Below are 27,873 nucleotides of genomic sequence, written 5' to 3'. Positions count from 1 at the left end.
CCTTGTCCAGGTCTCTGGCACTCTGAGACCACGCTGCTTCCCTCCACTAGGAGGCCTTTACAGGTTTATGGTGGAATCAACCACCATGTGGCCACCTGCCAGGGGCTGCAAAGAACACTCTACCCTCCTTTGATCTTTACACCGACGCTTATCAGGGCCACACAGGCTCCAGCACTGCCCCCGCTGCTTGTGGTGGCCTCTCTCCCTGAACCCTCACTGCGACAAGGTACCACAATGAGAGTGCCCCCCTAATGGCACACACTTGTCACCAAGAGGCCGGGAGAGGTGCTGTGCCCTCTCACTCAGTCCAGTGGTCCATCCTGGGGGGCAGACAGGGGACATAGTGGGAACGGAACCCCCGCTTCCTAGTCCCCTCTGACGGTGGCTGCTCTCCCAGCCGGAGGGGGATGGCTTCTCACTGGACAGCACCTCACACCCATCACCAGCTTCCCCCCTGGAGCCAGGCAACCCTGGCTTCTCACCCTCGCTCCTCCACTTGCTTGCTGGGTGACCTTGGAAAAGCCCCTTTCCCTCTCTGTGCCCAGTTTCTCCATTGGGGAAATTGGTAACAATGACAAGACTTGCTTCGAAGGGTGAGAGGGAGCCCAGAGCCTCCTCTTGTGTGTCGGGAGCCCAGGAGGGGGCCTAGGACTGGGAGGTCACGAAGCAGCAGAGGCAGAGAGAACAGAGACCACGAGGGGACAGTGGGTGGTGGTTGGGACATCATCTGACACACCGAGACTTAAGGGAGCTCTGCTTTTCGGAGATGAGGGCAGAGGGCACGTGCCCCCTCCTGGCTCTGGGGCTCCTGGTGGCCGGGCTCTGCTCCAGAGTCCGCTGCCTCCCCGGGGGCGGGCTTCCCCTGGAGGATGCGACCCCAGCGGACCAACACAAAGGGGTGCCTCTGGACGGCCACACGTCCGTCTCCAGCAACAGCGACTTTGCTTTCAGCCTCTACAAGCAGTTGGCTTGGAAGACCTCCAGTGAGAATGCCGTCTTCTCCCCGCCGAGCGTCTCTGTGGCCTTGGGCTTCCTGCCCCTGGGGGCCTGCGGACCCACCCTGACGGAGATCCTGGAAGGCCTCAAGTTCAACCTCGCGGAGACCCTCGAGACAGAAATCCACCAGGGCTTCCAGCACCTCCTGCAGATGCTCGGCCGACCCAGCAACCAGCTGCAGCTGAGCGAGGGCAACGCCATGTTCGTCCAGGAGCAGCTGAAGCTTCTGGACAAGTTCAGGGAAGATGCCCGGGCGCTGTGCGCCTCCGAGGCCTTTGCCACCGACGTCCGCGGTCCGGACACTGCCAGGAAGCTGATCAACGACTACGTGAGGCGTAAAACGCAGGGGAAAATTGTGGAGCTGTTCAAGGACCTTGACAAGCTCACAAAGATGATCCTGGTGAAATACGTCTTCTTTAAAGGTGGGTGGCCAGACTGGGGCTCGGGAAGGTAAACAAAATTAGTTCGGAGGCTCCAGGACTATTCCTCTTCTGGCTCAGACACCTGTGTTGTTAGCAAACCATTACTAAGGGGGCTCCCCATGGCTTAAGGGATCTCACGCACCAAGGCCCTGCCCCGACCATAGGCTCTGTCTACTTTAGCTTTATCCAAATTACACTTCTCTTTACAGGACATAAGTGCAGAGGAGCCACTACTTTTTATGAGGCAGAGAGAGACTTTTTTTTCTGACTTCAACTTGCCCGGCTGCCCAGAGAAGAAGCTGTTCTTTCAGCTCTCTCCGGGGTGGCCGGGAACTCCAGGTTCCTCTCTGATGAGATGCTTTCGGACACGCTCAAGAGGGCCTCTGCTGTGCGCACCGTGGGCTGTGTCTGACCTGGGCTCCCTCTAAGGGTCTTGGTCTTGGGGCTTAAGGTGAGGCTGGTGGCCATCTTCACAGCGTGACAGTCTCTGAGGAGCCTGGGCACCCCAAGGTTCTTCAATTGTGCGCTTCTATCATCTTGAGGGTGGAAATGGCAAGGCCACCATCTGAGGAAAGTCTCAGGGGAGGACAATATCCAGGGCAGGGTATTTTCCCAGATTCTAGTTGGGCCAGAGCCCAGTCCCACTGATAGAAACTCGATATTGCAAACCTCAGCCTGGAAATTCATAAGGGTCAGAGTGAAGGCAGATAGATTTCATATATGGAGCCAGTAGTGCAAAGGAGACCGCAAATAGATAAGGATGCAAAAAGCTATCATGGAATCTGGGCGTGGTCAGGTGCCTAGGAGACGCTAGCTGTGGGGAAACAAGTTAGCCCTGTGCTGGGGGATCCTGGCAGAGCCCAGGGCTACCCGTCCTGGGTCTGTGTTTTCATCTATAAATGAAGGCACAGAATTGCATTTCTTTGGAAAAGGAATCCAGGCCTGTCCTGCTACATTTGTTCTTCGAGTCCCTGTGCTTTCCTCTCCTACAACCCTGCGCTGTCCTAGGACTTTCTCCTCTGAAACCTCCTCCCCGGGGACACCCCAGCCAGCCCGGCGTCCCCTCTGTTCCTGTCTCTAGCCCTGGGGACACAGGCAGGGGTGGAAACAAAGCAGGAAGCAGGGCTGGATACACACTCCATGAAGCCCCAGGGCCCCAATCTCCCCAAGAAGCCCCCATCGCTGAATGCTCCATCCTCTTGAGGGGATACCCGAGCCCTCTCCTCTACTGACCCCGCCCTGCCCTCCTTGTCCCCATGTGGCTCCTGCTTCAGCCTGGCTCACAAGGCTGCGGGGACGTATGTCCTCCTGGCAAAGCCAGCGACTAGCCACTCGTCACTAACACTGTTCCCTTTAAGGACCAGGAACTCCCGTTTCTCCCCAGACCCCAACCTCTCCCCATCTCTCCCTTGCCCTCTCCTGTTCCTCTTGGTTTGTCATGTAGCACAATTAACCAGGGTTTTTTCGTGGCCACCTTCCCAATCCAGACCTGTGGGCTCACCGCCATCCCCAAGGGCCTACCCACCTGCCCAGGTATATGTGCAAACCTAGCAGGGCCATCCCGAGAGGCACGTGGGGGGCTGCTGGTGTGGGGCGGGTCTTCCCAGCTCAGGGACCAGGGAGGAGGAGGGAGACGCCTGCAGCTCTTGCGGCAGAGACCCCTCACCTGCTCCCCCCGCCTCCAGCCCAGTGGAAGACCCGATCTGACCCCCAACATACTAAGCAGTCAGAGTTCCACGTGAGCGAGAACAGGACAGTGGAGGTGCCCGTGGTGACCACTGGGGGCCGGGAAACGCCTTCCTTCCGGGACGAGGAGCTGGCCTGCCCCACGGTGGAGCTCAAGTACCCCAGCAACGCCAGCGCGTTCCTCATCCTCCCTGACGAGGGCAAAATGCAGGACCTGGAGGCCGAGTTGCTCCCAGAGATGCTGAGGAGGTGGAGAGAGTCCCTGCAGGCCAGGTGGCTGTCCCCGGGACCCGGAGCTGTGGGCCCACCTGCCTTCTCGGCCCTTCCCCTCTTCCTGGACTCCGGAGCCCCAGCCCCCGGGCCTCAGTAATATCCAGGGGTGGGGGGCAGAGGTGGGAGGGCCCATCCAGGGGTGACCTTGCCCTTGGCTGCCTGCGTGGCTCTGGGCCTGAACTGTTCCTTCTCTAAGATGATGACATCAGAGGGGGCGGGGCTGAAGGTTCCTCTGACACCAGCGTGCACCGAGTCATGAGGCTCCTCCCACACCCCCCCACTCATGCTGTTCTCTCCGCAGCTCCACCTCTTGCAGGTGGAGGGGGGCAGATGGGACTGGGATCAGTGGGGGGCTCAGGAGATACAGACGCTGAGTGTCAGCTTTGCACTGGCTAAACATTAATTCACTCATTTATTCTTTCAACCATTCAGCCCTGGTTGAATGAATTCATTAAGATCAAGCTATGTCTCAGGGACTAATTTAGACTGAGGGTAGGTCAGCGAATAAAACAGAAAATTCCCTGCCTTAATGGCACTTACTTTGTAGTTGGAGGAGACAGACAGGAAATAAATATAATAGATTATTAGGTACTTTGAGAGGGGAGAAACGGGGAGGTGGGGAGAGGAAAGCACAGTAAAATCATGAAACCAATGGGACCCGCAAGTAGTTTGTGATTGTAAGCAGGTGGCGCTTAGGTGGTGCCTGAGGTGAGGAATTGAGTCACGTGAATATGGTGGGGAAAAGCATTCCTGGCTGAGGGAACCGCCAGTGCAAAACCTGTAAGACAGGAGGCAGCCTGGTGTGGTTGAGGGTTAGTGAGGCCAGAGCAGCAGAGCAGAGGAAGTGAGAGGGAAAGTTGGGAGAGGTCAGGACCCCCAGGGGGGATTCAGGTCACTTGGAGCCTTGCAGACCCCTCGACTCGCCCCCTCTATGGAAAATAGAGACTCATCACAAGGTTTTGGGCCAAAGGGTGAATGATCTGAGTCATGTTTCAAAAGGATCACCCCGGTTGCCGAATGGAGAACAGACAGCGGACAAGCATGGAGGCAGGGAGGCCAGCCTGGAGCCCAGTGCACTCATCCAGGGGAGCCGCTGGGGGTGGACCAGGAAGAGCCGGGAAGGCTGGGACGGGGTCGGGTTCTGGATAAACTGAGGGCAGACACACAGGCCAGACGTGGAATTCAGGAGACCAATAACAAGGGAGACAGCAAGGGAGAGGCACTTCTGGGCCCAGTGTCTGCAGGGGCCCTAGGGGAGGGTGTGTGGGTGGCTGCGCAGGGGCGGGGGAGCCCCAGACCCAGAGCCCCACGCACAGGCTCACACTCCCCCGGCCACGGCCTGTGCTTCTCTGGGGCTCAGCTCCCTACTGAGAGGGGAGGGGCTTCCTGACCCACTGTCCTGAGTGGGAGGCTCTGCAGATCCAAGGGGGGAACGGGTGTGGAGGGCACTTTATAAACCGCAAGGGGCGAGAGACCTGCCTAGACATGACTCTGAGGCTGCGGTCCCTTCCCCAACCATTGCCCAGGGCACCGGATGCCTTGGGGCTGCCTGACTCTCAGCCCCACCTCACTGCAGGTCCCAGGAGACCCCAGGACATGGGACCCACCCTCCCCCTGAATGTACTCCCTTCCCAACCCTTTCCTTCCTCCAATACCAAGAGTTACCACAGGACAGGGGCTCAGTGAATGGTTGTAAATGGACATGGGACATCTTTGATTTACAAGCACTGGGGAACAAGCATCTACACATTCCTGGCCCACGGAGGCCCCTCACTAAGAATCTGTTGAATGAATGGATAAAGGAGGGGCTGGGGAGGGAGGAAAGATGGACTACAGCAGGAATAGGTACCTCCCTGCCCCCGAGGGACTCAACATTTAATGGGAGCCACAGCCTCCTTGTATGCGGCATCTGTAAGCTCTGACACCCTGACAAGAGTCTTAAGGGAAATAGAGACAGAGAGGGAGGAGGCCTGGAGGTGGGACACAGTGTCTGTTGCTTCCAGAACCTGCTGCCCCCTCTGCTCAGAAGCACACGTGTCCCTGCCCTCAAGGAGCTCACTGGGAAGACAAGATAGAGATGCTGGATTGGTTGATTCAGGTCCCCAAGGCCCTTGAATGCAGCCCCCAGCCCTCCGCATCCCGCCCAAGCCCCTTCCCGGCCCCTCTCCTCCCCACAGCCCACACTCAGGCTGCCTCTGTGCTGTGGGGCAGCCCTTCTTTCTTCCCTCTTTCCTGCAAGTGCATCCACCTGCCTCCTGGACTCCTCTTCACCCAGTCAGCTCCTTCCCCTCCTCCAGGACTCAGGCTCCATGCCACCTCCTGCAGGAAGCCTTCCTGGTGCCCTTGGAGCAGCCGCCCCAGCATGGTCTCCCAGCTGCTGGAGTTAGGGTGTTTCCTGCACCCTACAGGCTTGCAGGGGAGAAGCAGAGCCAGACGTGGGCACCGCCCCAGCCCCAGCCCTGGTGCACTGCCTGGCACTTTAGATACCTGCCGACGTCATGGATAATTAACGAATTAAGGAAAGTTACCCCGAGGGGTCTAGAAACTGAGGAAAGGAGTCCTTATTCCAGGGAAAAGGGGGTAGCTGGAGCGGAAACCACAGAAGACCAAGCTGTGAGGTGGGAAAAGGTGGGCTGTGAGTCAAGCAGAAGTTCAAGTGTATTTTCCTCATTTCCTAGACGGATAGATGAACTCAACTTGCTAAGGTTTTCCATCTCCAGAGACTATGAGCTGAGAAGCATACTTTCCCGGCTGGGTATTAAGTCTTCAACCACGAGTCTGGCCTGTCAGGAATCATAGAGGCCAACAAGCTGGGGGTTTCCGAGGTGAGGCTTTAAACTTTGGACGATTCATCCTTCTTATAGGAGCTGGAATGGTGACAGACAGGTAGATGTTTGGCTAATTTTGAATTTGCACATTCATTGAATTTCCTGTAACTCACTCATCCTCCCTGGCACTCCCTAAGCCCAGGAGAGCTGGGTTACAATCACGGTGGGGAGCTCTCTCCACTTTCCCTGAAATCTAATGTGACCTAGAAGTCCGTCATAGGGAAAGATCTGAAATCAGCAGTGGACCCCAGGCCAAGCTCTACTTTTCACTGCCTATAGAGTCAAATACTTAAAATCTCCTACCCCTCAGTTTTTTCATCTGTAAATGAGGGTGATAGCTCTTAGCCAGCATGCAGAGTCCAGCAAAGCACGTAAGAGGTTATAGGTACTAACAACAGCTACAGGGCCATCGTGATGGAAATACACTAAGAACACAAGACAAGAATATCAGAGGCCCTGGTACCCTAGAAGCAGAGAAGTCAGAGTGAATGGGGGAGTCTGGGCAGCCCCGCAGTCTCCCCTGCACCCCACCTGCCAGAGGACCTGGTAAAGGAGGCCCGTGTGCCGAGGGGCCTGCGGTGTCCAGGGATGGGAAGCCACATCCTATGCAAAACAGCCGAGGGCTCAGGGGCCTTTCCACTGGGGCGGGAGATGAGCAAAAGCAGTGCACACCCATCTGCTGCTCCGACATGGAGGGACTGTGGACAGTTGCCTGTGAGAGAAATGCCTTGCCTTGCTCCTCCCCCCTAAAATGGGGTGTATCTTGGACTCAGACAGACAGGGATCCAGGTCAGGGAAGCCCTGCTCCTTTCCTCTCTGACCCTGGGCCCAGCACTCCCAGACTTTGACTGCACTTTGCACATCTGCGCATCTGCATCTGGACTATGAACGGGCTGACAGGTTTGTTGGGAGAAACAAACAAGTTGAACAGGTTGGCAGCACAGTGGGGGCCAGCGGCAGAAGGTGGGTGAATGTCAGCCCCCTTAGAAGCACTCAGACAGCTGCTCACCTCCCACCCACCTCGTCTCTGGTGGCTGATGCTCTGGTGTCCCCACAGGTGGTCCACAGCGCTGTGCTTGGCGTGGAGGGCGTGGAAGGAGCTGCCGCCCTGGGAAGCAGCTTGATCTACAAGACTGGAGAAGTGATCACCATGCATTTCAACAGGCCCTTTACGTTTCCCACACTCAGTAAAGACACCCAGAGCATCATCTTTTTGGGCAAAGTCACCAACCCCGGTCAAGCCTAGAGCTCCCCTCTGAGTGGCGGGTCCCCTCGCCAAGGAGCTGGGTGCCCAGCTCTCTGGGGGCAGCCTGGCCCCTGTGCCCCAAGGAGCCCCCTGCCTGGTCCCACCTGCTCACCCCTGGGAAGGGTGGCTCTGCTGGGGGTTTCACATGCCCAGAGAGTCTGTGTCCCGGTTAGAAGGACGCTCTGAGCTCTACCACAGCAATAAACCACCTTCCTTGGACCGGACTCTTTCCTGTGTGTCTCCACGCTGACCTGCCTGACTCCATGCTCCTGCCAGTGGTTGGGCCCTGAGGCCAAGCCCCCCGACGTCCCACACATGCTAAGCCCACCCCAGACTCTGGGTCCCCCTGCCTCAGCCTCACCAGCCAGCCCAGGGGCAGGCTTTGTGCCTGTGACCAAGCCCACTGGACCTCAGGCCCAGGGCTGGGAGGGGCCCCTGCTGCCCACTGCTCACTTCCGGGGGCTCTGGCCCTAGGGCCATTTTCCCTCTTCCATCCCCCAGGGCCCAGGATGCGCCCTCATGCTGACCTTGCAGGGGCTCCAACCCTGACCTCTTCTGGCACAGCCCCCGGACCCCTCACTCCTGCAGCTGAGCTGGGCTTCCCCCCAGGATCTCCCCTGCTCCCCTCCAGCACCTCAACCTGGGAGACCAACTACTTCCAGGTTCCCAGATGAGCTCTCCACCACCTGACGAGTTCCACATACTCCCCTGACAGAGGATCCCCCTCAGCAGCCAGAACGGGAGTATGGGAGCGAAAGGTCAATAAACACACACTTGCGATAAAAGGAACCCACTTGGTTCTTCATGTCCCTCATGTGATCATGGGCTGTGTCATCTCCAGGAAGATCAGCTCCCGGCATAAATGATGACGTCACCCACAACTGAAGGGTTGAGATCGCTCTGCCAGGCAGCCTGCTAAGACCTCTACCTGGAATAACCCGTTTAGTCCTTGAAATGATCACGTGAGATCCTTACTGTTACTCATCCCATTTTACCGATGAGGAAACTGAGGAACAGAGAGGCTCAGTAATTTCCCCCAAGGCCACACAGCTACTAATTATTGCCGGCAGGAAGTTATCCCAACCTCCTGGATCAGAGGAACACTCCAAACAATAGAATGAATCTGCCCTCAAAGATTTTCACAGCAGTGACCCTCATGGGACTTGGAAAATGATGCGAGACATGGATGATGAAACAAGGCTCTGGGGGCTGATAGAAGAGGATCAAACTCAGCCTGGAAAGTCAGCGGAGTTTTCCTGGAGGAGGTGCTTTTTGTGCTGCCATCAGAGGAAGAATAAAACGTGGCAGGGTAAACAGAGAGGAGACTGTCCTTGGCAGGAGAAAGAGTGAGAAAGACATTTTCAAGAATCCGAAGGAAGCTGGGCAGACCTGGAGCAGGAAGCGGAGGGGCTGCCGAGGTGCTGGGGCCATGATGGAGCCGCCGGACCCCTGGGGGCCTGGCAGCACAGTAAGAAGTCTGGCAAGTTTCCATAGAGCCCTGGGCAGCTTTAAAGGAATTTAAACGGAGGGTCTCTCTGAGCAGATTGGCACAGCAGAAAAATGACTCCAGCTGCTGTGTAGAGAAGCGGTTCAGGGCCAGGACAGGGATGCAGGCTGGACATTAAAGGGGATGTTGCAGGAAATGGGGCCAAAGGCCAGGATGGAGAGGGAGGGCAGGGGTGAGTGGAGGGCTGTGAAGAGAACCCAAGTTTCTGTGAGCGGACGTGGGGAAGAAGGGAAGATGACCCGCCTCTGGGTTTGGCTCCTGGGTGATGACACAGCATCCCCTGAGGAAGGAGCCCCTGCAGGAGGAGCAGGTTGGGAGGAGGGAAGGGGACACCCTGACATCCAGACCCCAGCTGTGTGGTCCCCAGGAGGCAGCCAAGGGGTCTGCTCAGGGGAGTTCAGGAGGGAATCAGGCTGGAGGGAAGCATGAGGATTCGTCCCCCAGGATGGGCGGGTGAGCGCTGAGGGGAGGAGGTTCCCTAAGCTGAGTGCCACGGGGTGAGAAGGGGAGGGTGCCCGAGGGGGCGGGGCACCAAGGAGAAGGAGCAGAGTGGGGAGGAGGGAGGAGCGTGGGAGGAAAGCTGTCGCCCCAGGACCACAGGAGAGGTCCCCGGGGGACAGCGGAGGGGGCTTAGGGGTAGGGGAAGGATGAATGGTCCATGGGATGCAGTGATCTAAAGCCACAGGGGACAGGGCAAGGGCAGGGGACAGGGTGAGGGGAGATCTGCCCTGGGCTGGAGGGGGAGGGAGGGAGAGCGAGAGCGGGTGCAGAGTTTAGCCTTCAGGGTGGTGAGAGCTGGGCTGGAGTTGCCTTGTGTGCTTTAAGGACCCTGTAACCTTGGGCCTGTTTGTGTGACCTTAGGAAAGATTCAGGAGGTGGGGCGACAGGCATCAGGGCTGCAGCGTGGCACAAGTCCTAAGGGACAGTTAATAAAGGTGACTTGACCCTAACCTGAGGCTGCACAACCAGCAGGGATGCTGCATGGGATTATCTAGTTTCCCAAATCCATTTTTTGAAGAGAATATCTTTTCCCAGTGATTGGTTTTTTGATCCCTAGTCAAATATTAATTGACTGTATGTGTAAGAGTCAACTTCTGGGCTCTTTATTCTGTTCCTTTCATCTATGTGAATATTTATGCCAGTCCCGTACCGTTTGATTACTGTAGCTTTGTCATACAGTTTGAAATCAGGAAATGGGATGCCTCCAGCTTTGTTATCTTTTCGGAGGTGTGCTTTGGAAAATTGCAAATATGTGGGGATTAAACCACACACCCCGAGGTGAAGACAAACGTCAATGTCACCTTTGGAGAGAATTGAGAACAGGCAGGGGGTCACCCTTTTGGCAGCCCACGGGAATGTGGAGTCTACACTCTGCACATCAAGCCTGGCTCCATAACCTACTCCTGATCTGTCCTTCATTACCTGTGTGACCCTGGGGGCGCTGAGCCCCTGACCCACCCTGAGCTTCTGTCTCCTTGTTTGTAAAATGGGGCTGAATATTTTACAATAGCGTAATAGTATTATGATATGGAAGTACTACTGCTCTCCGTGGTCTCCTCAGCCTCTCTGGAAGGTGGTTAATTTTAGAGGAAAATGTGTATCACTGTGGTACAAGCTGCTCTGACTGTAGGTGTGGATCTGAAGGCGAGGCTCTGCCAGGCTTTCAGATCTGGGGCAAGATACCTAATTTATGTGCCTCAGTTTTCTTATCTCTTAATGGACACAACAGTCTACCTTGTTGGGATGTGAAGATAATTCAATAAAAATTAATAATGTCCCATGCCTGGCATGATAATAAAGCCTTCATACTTAGATTGTGGGTGCGTGTGCATGTGTAAACACTTACATATAACACACGACAGGTGTTCATAGATGTGTACCTGAGTAATGGCTTACTGGCTCAGAAAATAACTTTTTTTCTTTAAAAAATAATCTGTCTGTTCATCTGTATAATAGATGAACAGGTTTATCAGCTCCAAACGGTGAGAAGGTCAAAAGAGACTGTGGCCGTCAAAACCACTTGAGACCACAGAGCACTGTACAAATATGAGGAGAATGAATTCAATGCTGAATTAAGAGCATGATTAAGGAGGGAAGCATACGACCTTCTTGGATCTTTTGGAGGAAATAAAAGACCTTGAGGCTTTGGGATCCTTCCTGTTCTAATCCATGCCTCCTGGGACTTGCCAGAGGAAGGGGACTCATGCCCCTTTTAATTCAGTGCTTGCTTCCAGGGCTACTTCAAGTGGAGATCACAGTCCTCCCGCAGAAGAATCACCAGAGGGGGGAAGGAAGGAGAGCTTCAGTGCAGTGTCCCTGACTTCCCCCTGCCCTAAATCAGAATCTCCTGGGGTAAGTGCAGGATTTTAAACAATCTCCCCAGGCAGTTGTCATGCGCACTGAAGGTGCAAAATACTTCTTTGAAAGAAACTCAACAAGTAGCAATAAAATGGGACAGATGATGAGTTCCCCATCACTGGAGGTGTGCAAGCAGACACAGCAAGGATTCACTGGGCGGACAAGTATTGATTGCCCCCTATGTCCAAGTCAGCAAGGGAGGCTTCTCAGACGCTGTGGAAAGTGGGGTTGTGATGTATCGCAGCCCTGATTCCAAGATGGAGATTCCACATTGGATATATATGGTCTCCCACCTCGGAGGAGCGCTTGATTCTCCAGGGCTGCTGTAGTGTCACCCAGAGCTCTATCCACGCAGGCCTCGCGCTTCCCCTGGATCTGCCTCTGTGTACTTGTGGAGGCTTTTCCGGGCCTCTGCCTGTTACTGTGTGGCCTCCAGGGGCCCGGGCCGTTAAATGTGCACCGGCCCACGGTCAGGGGATCAGCAGCAGATCCTGAAAGCCCTCCTGGATCTTGGCCTCGGACCCCACGTTGAGGTTGAACCAGGCCCTCCAAGAGGTGGGTCCTGCTGGGTGTTGGGGCCCCGAGGAAGAGCATGTTCAAGGCCAAAGAGCTGGTTACTGGGGAGAAGGGGATGTTCTATCCAGAGGCACCCAAAGCCGAATGTCTGTAGAGGCTGAAGGCAAAGCCTATGCTGCTCTCAGAGACTTGGGGGCAGAGTCCAAGGCTGTCCTGGGGGCTGGGGTTGGTGAGATCAGGATCTTCTTGCTTAACCAGGGCCAGACAGTGAGCCACAGCCATGAGCGCAGTGAACAGCGGCGCACCGAGGGCTCTCCGTCCTCTGGGCTCCTTGGTCTGGAAACAGGGGCAGGAAAGGACAAAAACCATGACAAAAGTAATAGCAATGAGTGCTATTACTAACACTCGGAGTGTCTGCTCTGTGCCAGGCACTGCGCAAATGCTTCAGGGTCATGACCTCTTCTTCTTAATTAATTAATTATTTTAACTTTTTTTTTTTTTTTTTTTTTTTTTTTTTTTTTTTTGCTGTATGCGGGCCTCTCACTGTTGCGGCCTCTCCCGTTCTCCCGTTGCGGAGCACAGGCTCCGGACACGCAGGCCCAGCAGCCATGGCTCACGGGCCTAGCTGCTCCGCGGCACGTGGGATCCTCCCGGACCAGGGCACGAACCCTTGTCTCCTGCATCGGCAGGCGGACTCTCAACCACTGCGCCACCAGGGAAGCCCAACTTTTTTATTTTATACTGGAGTCCAGTTGATTAACAACGTTTTAGTTTCCGGTGTACAATAAAGTGATTCAGTTAAACATATACATGTATCTATTCTTTTTCAAATTCTTCTCCCAGTTTACAGAATATTGTTTTCATCCTCACCACAGCCCAATGAGGAAGGAAGGCACTGTTTTCACACCCCCATTTGACAGAGAAGAAAACAGAGGCTTGGAAAGGTGAGGGAGCTGCCCAAGGTCAAGCAGCTGGTAGGTGGTGGAGTCAGGACTGAACCCAGAGCCTGGTGGGGGGCGGATTCATGACCAGGTGAGAGGATCATCTAGCAGACAGCCTGTTTGAACAGAAGCGCCGGTACCTTGTGCACCTGCTGCGGGCACTTGACACAAGCCAAGGACTGTTGGCTGCCAGCAGGACCTGTAAGAGGCACAGGGTGGAATCCGCCCTACAGAATGCGTTTTAAGTCACCCAGTTTGTGGTAAATTTGTTACAGCAGCCATAGGAAACAAACGCACTAGATTTTCTTCGGTAGAATTGGGAAGGACAAGTGGTCTCTCTCCTTACACTGGTTGTGTTGAGCCTCTAGGAGGTTCCTGGGACAGACCTTAGTTCTCTGGTTTTCCTGCTCTAGCTCAGCCCCAGGGACAGGCAGACCCAGCCTGGCTAGTTAGAGGGTCTAAGTCAGCCCTCCCTCCAGGGGCCCCCGTGGACCAAGATCTTCCCAGGATCCTCTACGTCCCAGCTTCTCCCAGGACCCTTGAACTCTGGTCTCCAGGTGCTTGTCCACCCATGAGACAGGAAACCTCACACTGGTTGTCTGCAGGTCCCCTGCAGCTCAGGGCCCCATCAATGCACAATACAACTTGCTTACTAGCTATTGATTAATATCTTCCTTCCATGACTTGTCAACCATGTTTTTTGCTCTAGGCTTCTCATCAGCAGCATTTAAACGTGCTCACTTTTCACTCAACTTTCAATTTTCAAAAATATATGTCTTTAAAAATATATATATATATGTCTTCCTTTCTTTTCCCCTCCAGCTCCCCTTTGTTTCTCTTTGTCTTTGATGACAAATTGCTAGAAAGAAATGTCTCCCCTTGCTGTACCCCTGTGCATCACTGATTCTCTTCGAAACTCTACAATCTGCTTCCCCGTCTCATGTCACAACTGCCATTGCTCCTGAGGGCCACCAAAGACCCCACTTGGTAGGTCCAGCCTATCCTGTGGACACTGTCCTTTTTCTCTCTCCCCACGTGTCCCTGTGACCCCTCATCCTAGTCCTTCTCTGTCTCTTTGGGTGCCCTCTCTTCCTTTTCCTTGTCCCCTAAGTGTGGTCATTCCTGATGATGGGGTCCCAGGCTCCCCTCTCTACACACTCTCACCAGGAGGGAGTCCTCACCAGGAAGCCTCGTCTCTCCTACGCATTAGCAGATTTCCAGGCCCTGCTCAGATTTCCTTGCCGAATGCCAGATCTGTAGACGCAAATGCTTCCTGTTCTTTGCATCGCAGATGCCGGCAGGGCATCTCAGGTCCATAGGGAGCTCGTCCCCTGGCTCACAAATCCCCGTCCTCTCCCTACGTTACCCAACTCTCCAAATGGCTCCCTCCAGTTTCTTTAGCTCCCAAGCTGGCAACCTGAGTGTCACCTTTACCACAGACTGTCCTGATTGCTTCAGGAATAATTGATTACTCAGTCCAATCCATGGTGCCTCCTAACTGTGTCTCAAAATGTCCCTTTTTCTCTACCTTCACATCTATATCCCCTGATCGGTCTACTACCCTCTTCTCCTTAATTCCTACGATTGTCTCCTGACTATGTTTCGTTCCATTTAGGCAGAGCAGTGTTGAATCGTGCAAAGAAAGCACTGGGTCCAAGGAAGTGGGTGGATTGCAGCCAAGAGGACTCAGCGTTAACCATTTTACTGGCTGCCATGTTTTTGCAGAGCTTCACACACAGATGATGGAGATTCAGAGAGCACAAAGCAGCTCCCAGGATCACTTAGCATTTTCAGAACTCAGCTGGGCTTAGAGCCCTGATGTCCTGACTCTCCTGTTCTCTGCACCTTAGCTGGGCAACTCCCTCCTCTGCAGGGAATTCTAGACTTTCTTAATGTTGCAGTACCTCACGTACACCACCAAGGCACCCCATGGATCACACAGATCTGGGCTTAATTAAACTTTCTGAGGGCTTCCCTGGTGGCGCAGCGGTTGAGTGTCCGCCTGCCGATGCAGGGGACACGGGTTCGTGCCCCGGTCCGGGAGGATCCCACGTGCCGCGGAGCGGCTGGGCCCGTGAGCCATGGCCGCTGAGCCTGCGCGTCCGGAGACTGTGCTCCGCACCGGGAGAAGCCAGCCACAGCAGTGAGAGGCCCACGTACGGCAAAAAAAAAAAACCCAGAAATCTTGCTGAGTGGTAAGGACTGTCACTTTGACAGCATCTCAGTAATGTTTCAAATGCAGAAGTTAGGAGAAATATAAGGTTTCATTGGCTGGAGTTAGTTCACAGCGGCTTTAGGGTGATAGTTAGAAAGCGTGGTCAGATTTTTTAAACTAGATGAGAAGTCAAGGCTCTTTCTTATCTTTATAGCCCATGAGTCTGTGCAGCGTTACTCTTAAAACAGCTTGCTGTGGGCTTATCTTGGGACACATGGGTCTGAACAAGCTGCTGTTAATAAATTCTGGACTTAGAGAGTACCTGTTGGGTATGGCATATCTGTTTCGTGAGTCCTGGTACGGTTTTCTTTGCAAATTGTGATTTTACTTTCATTGCTTATTAGGATTGACAACTTTGCCCAGAAAGAGGGTGCTCTGGGCGTCTGGGCAATTGAGGACCACCAGGAAGGGGCTATTGAAATGCACAACGGTCGATTACGTCCTCCTTGCAGAGAAGTGGATATTGATACCCACGGTGGCAGCGGCTTCAGTGTGCTTCCTCAGCGGTCCCAACCCCAGCCCTGGTGCAGCACCATGGGGCCAGTAGAACTTCATACACTTAGATATCACAGCAGGTGTCCAGGGTGGCCCAGGGGTGGGCGGTGCGGTGGGGCTGTGGAACCCAGCCTTTGACATATGGTAATAGTAGTATTACAGTAGTTATAACTAATGGTCTTTTAGAGAAGATGCTCTCTGGTCGTTTACGTGCCGAGGTAGTTAACAATGTCAGGTAATTCGGCCAAGGCTGTGGCACCGTTAAGTGTCAGACCAAGCCTGCTGAAGCCTGCTGACTCCAAAGTCACCATGGCGGGAGAAAATACAGCAATATACAAATCACCCTGTGTGTTCAAACTCAAGGTACGCGCGCCTATTCAAACTCAAGGTACCGTCTTGTTTCCAGATACCTCTATCTTTCCCCATCAGCCTCTCCCGTCATCACTCCCGATTTCCCCAGCCTGAAACATAAAAGTCCTGTCATTTGAATGACTCTCTGGTCATTATTTTCAATAGAATCATTTTTCCTTTGTGCTGGTCACTCATGTTTCCTCTATCTCTGTTCCTAGGCGGGGAACTTTGACTACCCTATCAGCCAGCAGTCTGCCCTCTTTGTGTCTATGTCTGGACTGTGGAGATACCTGGAAACCACACCCCTACACAGGTCAGTGACCTGTCCTCCAGCCCCCTAGGGACCCCACTCATGTCTGCTAGAACTTTGAGGTTTCCCAATGTCTTCTTGTCTCCCCTGTCCTAGACTTCGGATCCTTTTGCTTCCCCAAGATGGATTCAGTAGCTAACATCTCTCTGCAGCACAGGGAAAATAGGAGTCATTGGAGACAAGCTCCCTCACCTTTTGACCACATGCTTAGAGCCACAACCTCATCCTCTTGTCCTCTCTCTAGGGTGGAGTATGTGCCACGCTTCTGGTCAAAGGGCTCCCCCTCCTGCGCTCAGCATCCCTTCCACCCCATCTCACCATCTCTGATTAATTTCTTCTATCTGCCAGCTTCAACTTCTTTTTCTTTGTGACTTTTATTATTTGAACATGCTCAAGGCTCTCATTTTTTTAAAAACTGGAATGAAAATCCTCATTTTGTCCTAAATGATTCTCAAGGTCTCCTTTCTCCAATTTCCTGCCTCTGAGGCCAACTTGCTACGGAGCAATGTTGACATGGTGGACTCCCCCACTTGACTCTTCATCTGCCCACCCCTACCACCACTTCCTGCTTTCACCCTCCACTGTGGTTGCTCTTGCCAAGGTCACCAGTGGATCACTGGTGGACCATCCCCAAGGGACACTCTTCATCCTTCTCCTCCTTGCCTGCCTAGCCTTGCCCCATGCTGTGACCACATCTTCCTCTGGCCTTCAAGAGACCATGCCTTTCCTCCTGTGTCTCTTCCTACTCCTTTGCTGTCTCTTCAGAGGGCTTCTTCTGGTCCTCTAATTCCCTTACATGTTGGCTTTTGGCTAAGTTTGGCTCCAAGCTCTCAGCACCTTCCATGATGTCTAAGGTACCTGTCTCACCTCATGGTCTCACTCAACCACCAACGCACAATGAAATCCACCTCTCCAGCTCCAATGTTCTTACTGAGAGGGGGACCTTCAAGACGGTGGAGGAGTGAGACTTGGAGATCACCTTCCTCTCCACAAATACATGAAAAATACATCCACATGTGGAACAGCTCCTACAGAACACCCACCGAACGCTGGCAGAAGACCTCAGACCTCCCAAAAGGCAAGAAACTCCCCACATACCTGGGTAGGGCAAAAGAAATAAGATAAACAGAGACAAAAGAATAGGGACGGGACCTGCACCAGTGGGAGGGAGCCGTGAAGGAGGAAAGGTTTCCACACACTAGAAGCCCCTTTGTGGGCGGAGACTGCGGGCGCCGGAGGGGGGAGCTTCGGGGTCGCGGAGGAGAGCGCAGCCACAGGGGTGCGGAGGGCAAAGCGGAGAGATTCCGCAGAGGATCGGTGCCGACCTGCACTCACCAGCCCGAGAGGCTTGTCTGCTCACCCGCCGGGGCGGGCGGGGCTGGGAGCTGAGGCTCAGGCTTCGGTCGGAAGCAGGGAAAGGACTGGGGTTGGCGGCGTGAACACAGCCTAAAGGGGCTAGTGCGCCACGGCTGGCCGGGAGGGGGTCCAGGAAAAAGTCTGGAGCTGCCGAAGATGCAAGAGACCATTGTGTCAGGGTACATTAGGAGAGGGGATTCAGAGCACAGCCTCAACGAGCTCCAGAGACCGGCGTGAGCCGCGGCTATCAGCGTGAACCCCAGAGACGGGCATGAGATGCTAAGGCCGCTGCTGCCGCCACCAGGAAGCCTGTGTGCGAGCACAGGTCACTCTCCTCCCCTCCCCTCCCGGGAGCCTGTGCAGCCCGCCACTGCCGGGTCCCGTGATCCAGGGACAGCTTCCCCGGGAGAACGCGTGGCCCGCCTCAGGCTGGTGCACCGTCATGCTGGCCTCTGCCGCCGCAGGCTCACCCCGCATCCGTACCCCTCCCTCCGCGCTGCCTGAGCCAGAGCCCCTGAATCAGCTGCTCCTTTAACCCCGTCCTGTCTGAGTCGGAACAGACGCCCTCAAGTGACCTACGCGCAGAGGTGGGGCCAAATCCAAAGCTGAACCCCGGGAGCTGTGCGAACAAAGAGGAGAGGGGGAGGTCTCTCCCAGCAGCCTCAGAAGCAGCGGATTAAAGCTCCACAATCAACTTGATGTACCTGCATCTGTGGAACACCTGAATAGACAACGAATTATCCCAAAATTGAGGCAGTGGACATGGGAGCAGCTGTAGACTTGGGGTTTGCTCTCTGCATCTAATCTGTTTCTGGTTTTATGTTTATCTTAGTTTAGTATTTAGAGCTTATTATTATTGGTAGATTTGTTTATTGATTTGGTTGCTCTCTTCCTTTTTTCTTTTTCTTCAATATATATATATTTATCCTTTTTCTCTTTTTGTGAGTGTGTATGTGTATGCTTCTTTGTGTGATTCTGTCTGTATAGCTTTGCTTTTACCATTTGTCCTAGGGTTCTGTCTGTCCTTTTTTTTTTTTTTTTTGTATAGTTTTAGCACTTGTTATCATTGGTGGATTTGTTTTTTGGTTTGGTTGTTCTCTTCTTTCTTTTTTTAAATTTTTTAATTACATTTTTATTTTTTTAATCTATAATAATAATTTTTATTTTAATAACTTTATTTTATTTATTTATTTATCTTTGTCTCGCTTTTCTTCTGAGCCATGTGGCTGATGGGCTCTTGGTGCTCTGGCTGGGTGTCAGGCCTGAGCCTCTGAGGTGGGAGACCCGAGTTCAGGACATTGGTCCACCAGAGACTTCCCTGTCCAACAAAATACAAAAATGCGAAAGCTGTCCCAGAGATCACCATCTCAATGCTAAGATCCAGCTCTCCTCAATGACCAGCAAGCTACAGTGCTGGACACCCTATGCCAAACAACTAGCAAGACAGGAACACAACCCCACCCATTAGCAGAGATGCTGCCTAAAATCATAAGGTCACAGACACTCCAAAACACACCACCGGATGAAGTCCTGCCCACCAGAAAAACAAGATCCAGCCTCATCCACCAGAAAATAGGCACCAGTCCCCTCCACCAGGAAGCCTACACAACCCACTGAACCACCTTATCCACCGAGGACAGCAGCAAAAACAATGGGAACTACAAAACTGCAGCCTGCTAAAAGGAGACTCCAAACACAGTAAGATAAGCAAAATGAAAAGACAGAGAAATACACAGCAGATGAAGGAGCAAGGTAAAAACCTACCAGAACAAACAAATGAAGAGGAAATAAGCAGTCTACCTGAAAGAGAATTAAGAGCAATAGTAGTAAAGATGATCCAAACTCTTGGAAATAGAATGGAGAACATATAAGAAAGGTTTAACAAGGACCCAGAAGAAAGAAACAGCAAACAAACAATGATGACAACACAATAAATGAAATTAAAAATTCTCTAGAAGGAATCAATAGCAGAATAACTGAGGCAGAAGAATGGATAAGTGACCAGGAAGATAAAATAGTGAAAATAACTACGACAGGGCAGAATAAAGAAAAAGGAATGAAAAGAATTGAGGACAGTCTCAGAGACCTCTAGGACAACATTAAACAGACCAGCATTTGAATTATAGGAGTCCCAGAAGAAGAAGAGAAAAACAAAGGGTCTGAGAAAATATTTGAAAAGATTATAGTTGAAAACTTCCCAAACATGGGAAAGGAAATAGTCAATAAAGTCCAGGAAGCACAGAGAGTCCCATACAGGATAAATCCAAGGGGAAACACGCCAAAACACATATTAATCAAACTATCAAAAATTAAATTCAAAGAAAAAATATTAAAAGCAGCAAGGGAAAAACAAAAAATAACATACAAGGGAATCCCCATAAGATTAACAGCTTATTTTTCATCAGAAACTCTGCACGCCAGAAGGGAATGACAGGAAATATTTAATGTGATGGAAGGGAAAAACCTACAACCAAGATTAGTCTTCCCAGCAAGGATCTCATTCAGCTACGATGGAGAAATTAAAACCTTTACAGACAAGCAAAATTTAAGATAATTCAGCACCACCAAACCATCTTTACAACAAATGCTAAAGGAACTTCTCTAGGCAGGAAACACAAGAGAAGGAAAAGACCTACAATAACAAACCCAAAACAATTAAGAAAATGGTAATAGGAACATACATATTGGTAACTACCTTAAATGTAAATGGATTAAATGCTCCAACCAAAAGACACAGACTGGCTGAATGGATACAAAAACAAGACCCATATATATGCTGTCTACAAGAGACCCACTTCAGATCTAGGGACACATACAGACTGAAAGTGAGGGGATGGAAAAAGATATTCCATGCAAATGGAAATCAAAAGAAAGCTGACGTAGCAATTCTCATATCAGACAAAATAGACTTTAAAATAAAGACTATTATAAGAGACAAAGAAGGACACTACATAATGATCAAGGGATCAATCCAAGAAGAAGATATAACAATTGTAAATATTTATGCACCCAACATAGGAGCACCTCAATACATAAGGCAAATGCTAACAGCCATAAAAGGGGAAATTGGCAGTAACACAATAATAGTAGGGGACTTTAATGCCCCACTTTCACCAATGGACATATCATCCAAAATGAAAATAAATAAGGAAACACAAGCTTTAAATGACACATTAGACAAGTGATTTCATGAGCCAGGTTTTAACCTAGAAACTGGACATCCAGCAGGGAATGAAACAGGTAAAGCTCCTACTGTCATGGTGAGTTATCTCTCTAGTTCTGGAACATTACCCTTAATGGAAGTTTGGGGTCAGTAATCCAGTGGTCTGCAAACGTTTTCTGTAAAAGGCCAGAGAGTGACTATTTTACATTTTGAGAGACACATTTGGTCACCTCCTCCCTTCCCCTCCCTTTTCTCCTTCTCTTTTCCTTTTTTTAGCAAACTTTTACAAATGGAAGTTAAAAATAATTTTAAAATATTTTTGTAATATTATATATAATATATTAAAATATAATTCTTAGCCTGTGAGATACACAGAAGCAATCTGTGGGCATGTTTGGCCAGGGACCTGGTTTTACTGGGAAGTGATCAGATGCACATGGAATCCATAAACGTGAAGAAGTATTTCCCTCCTTTAGGTCAGGCTCACATCACAGCTTCCAGCCACAAATGGCCCATAGAGGTCTGGGGTTTGGGTGAAATTCTTTGCCTCCCTCCCACCTCACCCTCCTTGCAATTGCAGGGAAGCCCTTCCCTACTGCAACCTTCTCGTTTTTCTCTCCCTTCTTCTCTCCATCTCTCTCTTGCTTCTATGGCCTCTTGGTCCTGAAAAACCCTCTGCTTCTTTCATTTCTCCCAATCCCCTTCTCCTAGCTCCTGGGCAGGTTGTCAGATTGTCAATCATCCATTCCGTCCCACCAGGCTCCAAGTGGGACTCCCTGGGTGGGACCAGGTCGGTGCTGCATGTTCCACAAGTACAACATCTAGTAGATAGTCTCTGTCTGACTTTGCTACAACTGACTGCCTCTTTGTGTAGCTATGATTCTGATTATGTTGATTATTTTGATTATTAGGTCTTGGTCTGCGCTAACCTGCAGGGAAGAAGGAAAAATTCCAACACTTAATCTCATGACTTGCCCAAGGACCCGCAGCTGTTAAATGGTAGAGCTGGTGGAGCTTGAAAAAAAAAAAAAACCAACCCAATGCCAAAATCAGGCTCTCTCTACCCTTCCTGCTCTTCCTTAAAAAAAATAGGAAGACATTTCCATGCTTGAGCATATGAAAGAAAATTACAGTCTTGGGAGTATAATTCTTGTACAGATGTTGAGGCCACTGCTTTTTTAAGGCATTGATTGTCTGTGGATCTGCACAGGAAGGCTGTGTCCTTTAGGTGGGGTGGGGTCCTAGCTGAAAGCGTGCTCTGTCCCCATCAGTCACCACTGAGTGAGAGATACATTTTTTTTGTTAATGTTGAGTGAAATGATCATTTTTAAATGCTGATAACCTAGAGAGAAAAAAAAATGGTTGATAAGATGGGGAAGGAAGATATTAATCCATGGGTATTAATCAAGTTGTTAGTGTGCATTGATGGGGCCTTGAGCTGTAGGGGACCTGCAGGGACCACCAGTGTGAGGTTTCCTGTCTCATGGGTGGACAAGCACCTGGAGACCACAGTCCAAGTGTCCTGGGAGAAGCTGGGACATGGGGGATCTTGGGAAGAGCTTGGCCCACAGAGATCCCTGGAGGGAGGGCTGACTTTGACTTTTTTTAAATTAATTTTTTAATTTTTAAATTTATTTTTGGCTGCATCAGGTCTTCGTTGCTGCATTCAGGCTTCCTCTAGTTGCGATGAGCGGGGCCTGCTCTTCGTTGCGGTGCGAGGGCTTCTCATGGCAGTGGCTCTTCTTGTGTGGAGCATGGGCTCTAGGTGCGTGGGCTTCAGTAGTTGTGGTGCATGGGCTCAGTAGTTGTGGCACACGGGCTTAGCTGCTCTGCGGCACGTGGGATCTTCCCGGACCAGGGCTCGAACCCGTGTCCGCTGCATTGGCAGACGGATTCTTAACCACTGCGCCACCAGGGGAGTCCCTGACTTTGACTTTCTGACTAGCCAGGCTGAGTCTGTGTGTCTCTGGGGCTGAGAAAGACCAAAGAGAGCACAGAATTAAGAACCGTCCCAGGAACCTCCGAAAGACGGTGCTCAACACAGCCGGTGTAGGGAGAGGTAGTGCGGCTCCTTCACCATCATACCTAACAAAACCTAGAGGTTGACAGGCGTGTTACTTCCTATGGCTGCATATACAAATTACCACGTACTTGGCAACTTAAAACACAGCCTCTACGGCGGATTCTACTCCTTGCCTCTTCCAGATGCTGCTGGCTGACAGCACCCTTTGGCTTATGGGTGCATCTCTCCAATCTCTTCCTCCGTAGTCATATTGATTTTTCTTCTTCTGTCTGTGTCAAAGCTCTCTCTACCAATCTTATAAGGACTCTTGAGACGGCACATAGGGTTCACAGGGATAATCCTGTGAAAGGGGAGGACAACCTCCCCGTTTCCCATCTCAGGATCCTTCCGTTAATCACATCTGCAATAATCCTACCCCCACCCCCAGCATCAGTTTTGTTGGCATAAAGGTAACATTCACAAGTTTCACGTGTTCAGACACGGATATATTAGGGAGTCATTTTTCAGCTTACATCAATGGGCAACAAAGGAAAAAATGAAATAAAGAGCTCTCAAATGCTTCATAAATGGAGGAGCAGGGAGAATGAGAGAGAGACAGAGATAGAGAGAGACAGACAGAGAGAGAGAGATGAGTAGGGTAAGTATTTTGGATGGTCTCATCTTATTAGGATGGGAGATAGCCACGGGATTTGGGGCAGGTTGATATTACATTGGTGGGAAAAAAGAGTATGTTTTGATTGGAATAAAGAGTTGGTATCTAATTTCCAAGGACAGTTGAAACATACATCCAATTATGACCAGTGATAAAAGGAAGGTAAATAACAAAAGGTATAAGTGTATTTGACCCTCCAAATGGATAGATGGCAAAAAAAGAAAATAATAGAATTTTAGTCAAAGTCGGAAATATATGGAAAAGAAAAAGGAGTAAACAAGAAAGCAATACATCGTAAATCTAAATTATGACGAAGGAACACATGGGAGAATAAATTTTCCAGAGAGAACCAAAACCATATTTGCCATCCCACAATGTGACCTTGGGACTCCCCAGGTCCCAAGGTGGGCTCCCCAGGTGGGCTTTAATGACCGCATCAACCTGTATGGGAGAGGAGGACAAGTGACGCTCTGTGACTTCTGAGTCTACACAGTACTGTGAGGAAGGCCAAGCCACATGGAAAGGATTCATGTAGTTGTCCTGACCACAGCTCCAGCTGAGGTCTTTGCTTACAGCCAGCATCAACCACCAGACATGTGAGGGAGGAAGACTTAATTGGTTTCAGCCCAGCCATTGTCTGAGAGTAACCACGGGAGACACCCAGAGTGAAAATGACCTCATTGAGCCTAGTCAGATTCGAACACCAGAATTGCGAGAATTAATAACAAGAAATGATTGTTTTATAACACTACATTCTATACTTAGCAAAAATATTCTTCAGAATTGAAGGCTAAATATAGATTCTTTAGACAAACCAAAGATTAGTCAACTCATTACAAAAAAAATGGAAAAGAAAGTTCTTGGGATAGAAGGAAAATACACAGATAGAAAATGGTACCTAAACACAGGAATGAAGAGTAGCAAAAATAGAAAAAGTAGATTTTTTTTCCTCATTTTGAAACTCTTTGATGGATATTGACTGTTTATAGCAAAAAAAAAAAAAAAGTTGCAATGTATTGTGGAGTTTATAACACATGTAAATGAAAGATAAGACAACAATAGCACGAAGTACAAAAGGGAAAAACTCAAGAATATTGATGTAAGATTCTTACATTTTACTTGAAGAGGTATAATGTTATTTGAAGGTATACATTGATAAGTTAAAGATTTATTGTAAATTTTTAATCTACTGAAAAAAATGTAAAACAAAGAAGTATAGCTTATAAGCCAACAGTTGAGTAAAACAAAAACATAAAAACTCCTCAGATAACCCAAAAATATAGCAAGAGAAAAAATTCAAAATACAGATGGATCAAATAGGAAACAAATAGAAAGTTATTAGTCTACCCTAACCATATCAGTGATCGTATTCTGTAACAAAAATTATAGCAATTCATTCATTTATTCAGTAACTATTTATTGAGTACCTACTATCTGCTAATCACTACAGTCTTATTGAGAATACAATGGTGTACAAAAGTGTCAGAGTCCCAGCTCTCAAGGAGCTTTGAGTGTAATAATGGACACAGATAAGTAGCTTGCAATTAAAATATATTGTGATATATTCTTTGATAACAGAGTGGGTCAGGCTGGGCCTCTACCTTACACCATATATAAAAATTAACTCAAAATGGATCAAAGACCTAATTGTAACACCTATACCCAAAAAAACTCCTAGAAGAAAACAAAGGACTAAATCTTCATGACCTTAGATTTGGCAATGGATTCATAGATCTGACACCAAAATCATGAGCAACAACAAAAAAAGGAGGTAAATTGGATTTCATCAAAATTAGAACTTTTCGGGCTTCCCTGGTGGCGCAGTGGTTGAGAATCCGCCTGCCGATGCAGGAGACACGGGTTCGTGCCCTGGTCCGGGAAGATCCCACATGCCGCGGAGCGGCTGGGCCCGTGAGCGATGGCCGCTAGGCCTGCGCGTCCGGAGCCTGTGCTCCGCAACGGGAGAGGCCACAACAGTGAGAGGCCCGCATACCGCAAAAAAAAAAAAAAAAAAAAAAAAAAAAAAAAAAAATTAGAACTTTTCATGTGTCAAAAGACACTATCAAGATTGCAAAAAGACAAACTGCAGAATGAAAGTAAATATTTCCAAATCATGTATCTGATGAGGAAATTGTATCTAGCATATTTAAAGAATACATACAACTCAATAATAAAAAGACAAACAATCCAATGAAAAACTAGACAAAGAACTTGAATAGACATTTTTCCAAAGCAGATACACAAATGTCCAATAAGCACTGAACAAATGCTCACCATCGTTCATCCTTAGGGAAATGCAAATCAAAACCCTAACCTGACATCTACTAGGATGAAATAATAATAATAATAATGATGATGGAAAATAAATAACAAGTGCTGTCAAGCATATGGAGAAATTGGATCCCTCACACATAGCTGGTGAAAATGTAAAATGATGCAGTTGCTGTGGAAATTTGTTTGGCTGTTCCTCAAAGAGCTAAAGGTAGAGTTACCATATGACCCAGCAATTCCATTCCTAGGTGTACACAAAAGGAAAATGAAAACATACATTCACACACGGACCTGTGTATGAATGTTTACAGTAACATATTCATAATACTCCCCAAAACTGAAGCAGGCAGATGTCCATCAAATGACCAATGGATAAACAGAGTATGGTACATTCAGACAATGGAATACTATTTAGCTGTAAAAAGGAAGGAAGAACTGACACATACAACGTGGATGAACCTTGAAGACATCAGCTGAATGAAAGAAGCTGGTCACCAAAGATCACATATTGTATGATTCCATTTATATAAAATGCCCAGACGTTAAATCCAGAGACACGAAGTGCATTAGTAGTTGCCAGGTGCTGGGGAAAGGGGGTAAACAGGGAGTGACAGCTTAATGAGTATAGGGTCGCCTATGGGAGTGAATAAAATAGTTAGAAACTAAGAAGAAGTGATGGTGGCATAGCATGGTGAACGTACTAATTGCCACCGAATTTTACACTTTAAAATGGTTAATTTTATGTTATGTAAATTTCACCTCAATAGATAGTGAGAGAGACTTAGAGATACAGTAAGTAAATGCCATGTGTAGACATTGTTTGGATCCTAGTTCAAAATAACCAACTATAAAAAAAGTTTGGGAACCAGTTAGGGAAGCAATGACTTGATATTTGATGTTATTAAGGAATTATTTTTTACAGTGTGATATGCTACTGTGGGTATAAATTCTTTTAAATTCTTACAGTTAAAATAAAATTCTGTGTAGGATTTGCTTCAAAACAACCCAAGGGGGAAACGGTTTGGGAAGTAGGGGGAAATGATGTTGGCCCCACGTTGATAATGACTGAAGTAGATTATATGTATGTGGGGTTCACTATGTCACCCTATCCATTTTGTATACCTTTGAATTCTTCCATAATAATAAGATGAAACAAAAAAAAATCCTTGAGGGCAGGACTGTGCTTTATTCCCCAGTCCTTAATGCATCCTTGGCATGAGGTGGGCACGCCATAGTGAATGAATGAATGAATGAATGAATGAAACCATGCATCTCATCATAGCCCCTGTTGTAGCCTCTCATTTATGAACATTAAGAGAAAGAACTGAAGATCCTGAGAAGTCATGGAAAAGTGAGAGTGTGGGTGTTTATGTCCAGACAGTGGATGTGCAGACTAAAACTAACGTCATAAAAAACAAAGCTGGGAGAAAATGAAGTCTGGCTCACACCCATTAACCCATGAAATCTCTGTTTCTGCACTCAGACTGGAGGCCACCTGTGTACCATCTCTGCCACCAAGCCAGCTCAGGAAGGACAAGGCTTTTGAGTTACAAAAGTTTTCTAATCTCTCTTTCTGTTGAGTACATATTAACTTTTCCATTTATGCCGTATTAAAGTAGAAAGTTCTGTTGATTTGTATTTACCATTAAATAATCACTCCAGCCAAAATGAATAAGCCATCATGATATTTGAAAGAGTCAATAGCCAAGCTCCTAGGAGGCAAGATCAATGACCTGAGCTGTGCTCCTGTGACGGACACAAATGCAGCAGGAGGTGTCCTACAGGAGAGAATGACACCAGGAGAGGCTGGAGCATTGCTCCAATGAGGTCAGTGCTTCCCTGGTTTAAAGACTGTCCATCTGCATCATTAGGTTTCAGTTTCATGGCAACCTTGAATGGTCAGGAGGGCAAAGGAGGAAACGGAGACGCAGGCGAGTCAGGCTGCAAACACCCGAGACGCAGCCCGGGACCCCAGCCCCAGTCTCAGGGAGCCTCCCATGCTCACAGCTCTTTCTCCTCCACACATGGATGCCCACACGACCCGCACTGAGGGGTCAGTTGTTTTCCTCACTATGGGTGACGGGCCAAGGGAGCTTCAGAACAGGCTGTGTCATCCCAAGAGGCCGGCCTGTCACAATCCTCCCGGCAGAGATGAGCTTCCGTGGAAAGGGCCCTGCAGACTTGCTGAGTGTCCCCAGCCCCTCTAAGGTTCAGACGAAGATTTCAATTTCAGGTGATTGTGGGGCTGTGGGTGGGGCTGGAGT

At 49.7% G+C, this 27,873-nt stretch overlaps 1 protein-coding gene across 1 annotated transcript; it reads left to right on the top strand.

The window, feature by feature from the left end:
- Positions 1-766: 766 nt before the first annotated feature.
- Positions 767-7,451, top strand: SERPINA3 (serpin family A member 3). The gene is given in 5 exon segments (XM_059057134.1): positions 767-1,418; positions 3,104-3,377; positions 6,056-6,138; positions 6,141-6,202; positions 7,263-7,451. Coding segments are annotated over 5 exon segments (1,260 nt in total).
- The last annotated feature ends 20,422 nt before the right edge of the window (positions 7,452-27,873 follow it).

This window comes from Kogia breviceps, chromosome 3, assembly GCF_026419965.1.
Source record: "Kogia breviceps isolate mKogBre1 chromosome 3, mKogBre1 haplotype 1, whole genome shotgun sequence".
In the NCBI taxonomy this organism is placed as follows: Eukaryota; Metazoa; Chordata; class Mammalia; order Artiodactyla; family Physeteridae; genus Kogia; species Kogia breviceps.
Note: the sequence above shows the minus strand (reverse complement) of the source record. Positions and strands in the feature narration are given on the sequence as shown.